The sequence below is a fragment of the Agelaius phoeniceus genome, assembly GCF_051311805.1.
Source record: "Agelaius phoeniceus isolate bAgePho1 chromosome W unlocalized genomic scaffold, bAgePho1.hap1 SUPER_W_unloc_2, whole genome shotgun sequence".
NCBI lineage: Eukaryota > Metazoa > Chordata > Aves > Passeriformes > Icteridae > Agelaius > Agelaius phoeniceus.
In genome coordinates this window covers 5,940,645-5,947,958 of record NW_027509867.1, presented here as the reverse complement: position 1 = coordinate 5,947,958, position 7,314 = coordinate 5,940,645, and the positions used below count along the sequence as shown (strand labels likewise).

The 7,314-nt window shown below is 54.3% G+C and overlaps 1 protein-coding gene across 1 annotated transcript; it reads left to right on the top strand.

Annotated features, from left to right (window-relative positions):
• The first annotated feature begins 4,989 nt into the window (after positions 1–4,989).
• Positions 4,990–5,922, top strand: LOC129123748 (olfactory receptor 14A16-like). Its single transcript, XM_054638349.2, has one exon. It carries the CDS (start codon positions 4,990–4,992, stop codon positions 5,920–5,922), a length of 933 nt encoding a protein of 310 aa, XP_054494324.2.
• The last annotated feature ends 1,392 nt before the right edge of the window (positions 5,923–7,314 follow it).

Here is a 7,314-nt window from a genome sequence, read left to right as displayed (position 1 = left end):
TGGCCTTGGCCTCTGGTGGCTGCCCCTGCAACACTGGGGCTGGGTTCTTTCCTTCCCATGGAGATCACTGGGACACTGTGGGGACCTCATGGAACCATGGGGATCATTGTGGCACCACTGGAGCCCATGGAACCAAGGGGCCGTGGTGACACCACGGGGCTTCATGGAACCCAGAGACCATTATGGCTCTGTGGGGCCTGATGGAACCATGGAGACCATTGGGACCCTTCAGGGCCTGGTGTCACCAAGGGGGCATTATGACACCTCAGGGCCTCAGGGAAGCAAAGGACCATTGGGACACTGTGGGGCCCCATGGAACCGAGGGAACATGGAACAGGCCTGGCTGGCTTGGCCTCCCAGGGGCCACCTGAAAGGTCTGGCTGATGTTGCAATGTCAAGGAATGCCTCTCATCAGCTCCTGGAACACTGGGGCTCTGTGCTTTCCTTGCTATAGAAAAGAACTGTCCCTCTTTTTAAATGTCCATTGCCAAAATTGGTATTCTCTCTAAAAATTTTCCTATATGCAAGGGTTTCTCTCAGAAAAAAACCTGCCACTTCTGGCTGGCCTTGTCCTCTGGTGGTCACTCTCTTCTGCCTGGCAAACACTGGGGCTCTGTTCCTTCCTTCCTACGGAAAAGAACCAACCTTCATGTCCATGGTCCATGGCCAAAATTAGAATTTGGCTTCCCAAATTCCATATATCCAAAGATTGCTCCCAGACAAAAGTAGTAAGGACAGACAGGTCAGGCTGGCCATGTCTGCTTGTGATTTTCTTAGACTCTGAGTTGAATGCTTTCAGTTGAAAAAACCTTGGAAAGGGGCCAGAGATCTCCCAAGAAGGGTTTTTGAGGACTTGGGCACATGACTACTACATATGGACAAAGGAGCTCTTGGCTCTGTGCTTTTTTGAGGGTTTGGCATCATGGAAGTGATGTTCTAAGAGAAGTTGCTAGCAGTTTCCTCCATGTCTGACTAAAAAAACAATCAGTAATTAACTTTGAGAGCTGACAATCTGTTAAACCACTAAGGAAACTGTACACGGCTCTGTGAAGACACATGTTAAAGATGGGAAAGCCTGGGAGGGTCTCTTTCCCTTCTGGCTGGCACAGAGGTAACAAGGCTGACCCGGCCCCGTCTCAGCCAGGCCGGGCCGGGCGGCTCCTGCCGTGGGGCCGGGCCCCTTCCCAGGGACCCCGCCAGGCCCCATCGGCTGCCGGGCAGGGCAGGGGAGGCCGCAGGGCCGAGGCCGGGCCGGGCCATGGCTGCAGTTGGGAACATCTGGGCCCTGCTGAGCCCTGCCCCGCCGCCAGCCCGGGCCCAGCCAGGATCCGCCGGGCCCCAGGAGCAGCCCCGGGCCGGGCCGGCTCGGCCAAGATTCTGCCACCCTTGGGCTTCAGCCGCAAGCCCCGGGCAGGGGCAGGAGAAGCCATCGGCCCCCGGCCGTGCTGCTGCTGTGCTCTGGCCTGGCTGCTGAGATCCTGGCCCTGCCCCAGCGCGGCCCATCCTGACACAGCCCCAGCGCAGCCGCTGCAGAAACCTCCATCGTAAAACAGCTCTGGCCGCAAGCACTGAGCCCGGCCGGGGGCACGGAACCATCTGCAGGCCCCGGGTGAGATATGAACTCTTTCAGTGCTTCCATCCTCCCTCCAGTGAGAGAAAAGGACAAAGTGCAGGCACACAGAGGAGCAACATGAAGACTCCGAGGTCACTGAATAGGAAGCTGAGTCCCAGATGGGAGGGATGAGGAGATGCCTTGATCTTGGGGCTGAAATCCTCTTGTAAAGCTATGGAGAAGGATGGAATTAATATATCAGACTCTCTTTTCTCCTATAACTATTTGAAAATATGGGGAGATGACTTGTTCAGCAAAAACCTCCATGCTAAAGTCGGCAAATGTTGAAGTAGCTGTGATCCTATGAGAAGTTCAAACAGAGAAAGAGAGAAGATCGGTGAGATCCTGTGCCCTCAGGGAGTGAAGAAGAAGATCTCTGTTGTCAGAGATGAAGATGATTTCAGAAATAGATGAAGAGAATCTTTGCTCTTGAACAGCTCATCTTTAAACTCATACCCCATTAGTTGACATGGCCCATAAAAACAGCTGTGGGAAAAGCTATGAAAAATGGAAGGGACTTCACAATTGCAGATTTCCTGGGCAGCTGCTATTTGTGGGAATTGAGAGCCACGAGTGAACTGTTTTCTTATGGAGAAGTCTCCATAGCATGAAAGAGAGACTCCTCTCCCTAAGTGAACTGAAGAAAGACTGTTCTAGATGGTGTAAACTGACTGAAACTTTCAGGTTTTGTCTCCTTGCATTGTCAGTAAGAAAGAAAAGGCTGTAGGGAGAGGAGAAGTGTTCAGATCCTTATTACCCTTTCTTCTATTTACTGGTAATAAACTTTTCCATATACTCTTTTAAAATTTTGAGACTACTTTGCCTTTCTCCTAATCCTATCTCACAGCAGGAAATGAGTAAATATATTCCAGGGAGTGCAATGGTAATTAGCCAACACTGATCCCACTGCACTAATAGATGCATTGGCTGAGAAATCTCAAATTAGCAAACCAAAAATTACTCCAGATACATTCCTGATAAACTGCATTAGAGCAGAGGGAAATCAAGGCAGAGCCATGGTTTGTCAGGACTTGCTGCATCCTAATGAGCCCTGTGGTGCATTTGGAGCTGAGCCCTTGAACCTCAGGGCCTGAGAGGAGATTGCACAAACCTTTCCAGGAGTCAAAGTCAGAAGAAAACCCCAAAGTGTCTCAAAGCTTGAATGGGTCCCACTGTGGTCCATCCCCAACACAGGCTCCTCATGGACTCCTTGGAGGTGACAACTGGAGGCCAAGATTGACCAAAAACCTCTCAGAGTCTCAGTATGGAAAGGAAATTCCAAACTACCTTAAAAATTTGAGAAGCTCAAAGCCTTACTGAGCACCTCTGAGTGTCAGTACAAAGCTCTCAAGGGACTCATTAAAGCAGATAATTGGGGCCATGATTGCACAAACCTCTCACAGAGTCTGCATCAAAAGGGAAACACCAAGTACCTTAAAATAACTGGAGTACCCTGAAGTATTAATGAGCCCCACTGAGTGTTGTTACTGACAAAGCCTCTCCAGGGACTAATTACAGCAGATAATTGGAGCCTGTAAATGCACAATCTTTCTCATAGAGTCTGTATCAAAAGGGAAAGGGGAAGTAGCTTAAAAAACTTAAGTACCCTGAAGTATTAATGAGTCCCAATCAATGCTGCAACAGGCAGAGAATCCCCAGGGACTAATTACAGCAGATAATTGGAGGCCATGATGGCACAAACCTCTCAGAGACTCCAAGGCAAAAGCCAAACCCAAAGTCCTTTGAAAAACCTGCAGTCCCTGCAGGGAGCTTGAAGGAGCCCCCAGGGCCATTGCTGAGCAAGGCTCCCCAGGGACTCCTTGCAGCAGATCCTTGAGGCCACTGGGATGTGGGCTAGGGGGGGATGCTGAGGGCAGCACAAGGGGCTGACAGTGCCCAGCCTGGCTGGGGCTGGGCCAGGAGGCCCCAGGGCCTCAGCACAAGGTGTCTCCTCCCAGCCCTTGCTGGCACAGACCCTGCTGTGCCCCAGGGCACCAAGACTTGGCTTCTCTTTGTCCCCACCTGTCATCACTGCCTGCAGTTCTCTGCTCTGCCTGGGGCCTGGGGACACTTGCTCAGTCGTGTCCCTCACTGGGACCCATTAAAAGTCCAAGAAAGTTTGGAGTTGGATTCTGCCTTGGAGTTCTGGAGAGGTTTCTTCAGCTGCCTCTCAGGGACTGATGTTCAGAGCCTGAGCACAAAGCCCCAGAGGCTGATTAAAGTCCTTGTGCTGTGTCTGTGCTGCTGAGCTGGGCTGGGCTCCTGGCACAGAGGCAGCTCCTGCTCACCAAGAAGAGCTTCAAAAGCACATTTCTCTGGATGAGCAGCTCTTGTGCCAGCCCAGCAGGGCTGGGGCACTGCCTGCAGCCAGCCCGGGCACAGCCCAGAGGCACAGAGAGCTTCAATCAGTCAGGGCTGGGAAGGGGCTGAGAAGTGCCTGGGGCACAATCACTGCCAGCCCTTGGCACAGGAACCTCTGGCTGCAGGACAATGCAGCTGCAGCTCCTGGAGCCATCTCCTGCAGCTGGAACATCTCAATGCCTGCAGAGCCTGTGAGTACATTCTCTGCTTGTCTCTTGTGCAGAGCAGCCAGGGGTGCCCAGGGCTGTCCTGCAGAGCAGGGTCCTGCAGCCCAGGGCGCTGTGCTGGGGCAGGGACTCTGCTGCCTGCCAGGGACAGCTCTCAGCCAGCCCTGGCAGCTGCTCCCAGCACTGGGGGACAAGATCTGGCTGGGAGGAGACAGCTGGTGAGGCTTGGAAGTGTTCTCCTTGTGTGGGGAGGATGCTGCATTGTTCACGACTGCTCCCAGCATGGCATTTAACTGAAGAACATTTCCAAGTAGATTATACAGGGAGCATAGCAAGGGAGGGGCTGCATAAAAGGAAATTCCTGCTTTCAAAATCTACTGTTGTGGGTTGCTGGATGAGAATCTTCATGTATATTTTCATCTCTCAGTTCAGGGAGAAAAAAAATAAAGAAATTTTCTCTGACATCTGTAAAAACCAGGCAGCAACAGCAATCACCACAGGACCCCTTAGAGGCAACATCAGTGTTGCTTTTCCAGCCTCCTCAGGGTTGCTCTGACGTTGCCATCAGAGCCTGCAGAGCCAGAGCTGCCCCTGGGCAGTGCCTGAGCTGGGAGGGCTCTGCAGGGCAGAGCTGAGCCCCCAGGGCTGGGCTGGGCTCTGGCAGCACTGGCAGGGCCCAGCCCTGGGCACAGGGAAGCAGCTGCTGGCAGGGACAGCTCCAGGCAGCAGAGCCCTGGGCAGGCAGTGGGGGAAAGTGTCCCCAGCCTGTGCTGGGATATCTCAAGTCCTCTCCAAACCCAACTATTCCATGATTATTTGTTTACAGATCGTTTTGCCAAGGCACCACAAATGTCGAACAGCAGCTGCATCAGGCACTTCCTGCTGCTGGCATTGGCAGACACGCGGCAGCTGCAGCTCCTGCACTTCTGCCTCTTGCTGGGCATCTCCCTGGCTGCCCTCCTGGGCAACGGCCTCATCATCAGCGCCGTAGCCTGCGGCCACCACCTGCACACGCCCATGTTCTTCTTCCTGCTCAACCTGGCCCTCGCTGACCTGGGCTCCATCTGCACCACTGTCCCCAAAGCCATGCACAATTCCCTCTGGGACACCAGCAACATCTCCTACACTGGATGTGCTGCTCAGCTCTTTTTCTTTGTTTTCTGTGCTACAGCAGAGTATTTCCTCCTGACCGTGATGTGCTATGACCGCTACGTGTCCATCTGCAAACCCCTGCACTACGGGACCCTCCTGGGCAGCAGAGCTTGTGCCCATATGGCAGCAGCTGCCTGGGCCAGTGCCTTTCTTTATTCACTGCTTCACACAGCCAATACATTTTCCCTGCCCCTGTGCCATGGCAATGGCCTGGGCCAGTTCTTCTGTGAAATCCCACAGATCCTTAAGCTCTCCTGCTCCAAATCCCACCTCAGGGAAGTGGGGCTCATTGCTGTTAGTGTCTGTTTGGTACTTGGTTGTTTTGTGTTCATTGTTTTCTCCTATGTGCAGATCTTCAGGGCTGTGCTGAGGATCCCCTCTGAGCAGGGACGGCACAAAGCCTTTTCCACCTGCCTCCCTCACCTGGCTGTGGTCTCCCTGTTCCTCAGCACTGCAATGTTTTCCTACGTGAAGCCTCCCTCCATGTCCTCCCCATCCCTGGATCTGGCCCTGTCAGTTCTGTACTCGGTGGTGCCCCCAGCCCTGAACCCCCTCATCTACAGCCTGAGGAACCAGGAGCTCAAGGCTGCAGTGTGGAGACTGATGACTGGATGCTTTCAGAAACATTAAACTGTTAGCCAGCTTCTGCAAATCACTTGTAATGAAAGTAATCTTAGATCCTTCTTGTTCATTTAATTTTGGAGGTTCTTTTCCTTTGTTTTAGTATTCTCATATTGTCAACAAAGAAATGTCAATCTTTGTGCCATTTCTCCTTTTGTTTCACTCCACCTTCCCTGTGACCATAGACTGTGTCAATAAGGGGTTGTGCTCTTGGTGGCTTTAAATGAGCTAAAGGATCTTTCCCAGCAGAGTTTTCTGCAGAGATGCCCTTTTGTTGCCTTCTCTGGAGCTGCAGCAGCAATGTCTGTGTGCAGAGCTGGGGCAGATCAGTGCTGGCCCAGCAGCTGTGCCCAGCAGCAGCAGCAGCAGCAGCAGCACTTGGTGTTGCCAGTGCTGCTGCCGTGGCCCTGCCCCGCTGCCCTGGTGGCCCTGGTGTTGCTGCAGGGCCTGAGTGCTCTCGGGGCCGGGCACAGCCCTGGGGGTGGCAGTGCTGGGGCTGCAGCAGGGACAGGCCATGGGCACTGCTGGGGCAGCGCTGACGCCTCAGGCCAGGCCCTGGGGGCTGCAGACTCCTTGCCCAGGCTCTCTCAAGAACACGGCCAGGCCAATGCTCAGCACAGAAACCCCCGTCAGCAGCCCCAGGCTGGCCGTGGGCAGGCTGGGGGCAAACAGCATGGCTGGGGCTCTGCAAGGGCCCTGGGGCAGACGGGAAGGAGCAGCAGAGCAGGGGCTGATCCATGCCCAGTGCGCTGCACAGCCCAGGGCAGCGTCCCAGCGTGTCCTCATGCAGCTGCCAACAACATCCCCCCTCTGCAGCCCTGGCCTCTCCCCCAGCTCACACAGGTGCCCCATCCTTGCAGGCACACACACGGCAGCACTGCCTCAGCAGCCCCTGTTTGCATTGCACACAGCAGGGCCAGCACCCCCATGCTGTTGCTGTGGGGACATGAACCTGAGGGAGCACAAATGCCATCAGCCCCTGGGGCCAGCAAGGCCTGCGGGACACCAGGGAAACCACTCAGCTTTGTCCTGGCCTCTGCACTCAGCCAGAAAGTTTGTTCCCATCAGCTGGGAGTTTCCTGTGCAACTGCAGACGCTGTTGCTCAGAGCCAGGGCTGCCTGGCAGCCACCCCCAAACTGCCCTCAGCATTTCCTTTACTTCTCCTTTGCTTCCTTTCCTCTTTCCTAATCCAGATTTCTTCCTCTTGCCCAGCCCTGTTCCCTGCCCTGCAAACAGCCATCCCTGTTTGCCCTTTCCTCTCTGGTCCCACTTCCCATTGCAGTTCCTGACTTGGCCCCATGGGAACGTCCCTTGGGCAGCAGGATCATTCTACAAGTGCTGCAGGAATTGTCTGCAGGCTCCTGCAGTGCCTGCTGCTGCTCCCTTGCCAGAGGCACCCC

What these genes read in the sequence shown, in the direction of transcription:
- LOC129123748 (XM_054638349.2), top strand. Translation starts at nt 4,990, where the DNA reads ATGTCGAACAGCAGCTGCATCAGGCACTTCCTGCTGCTGGCATTGGCA.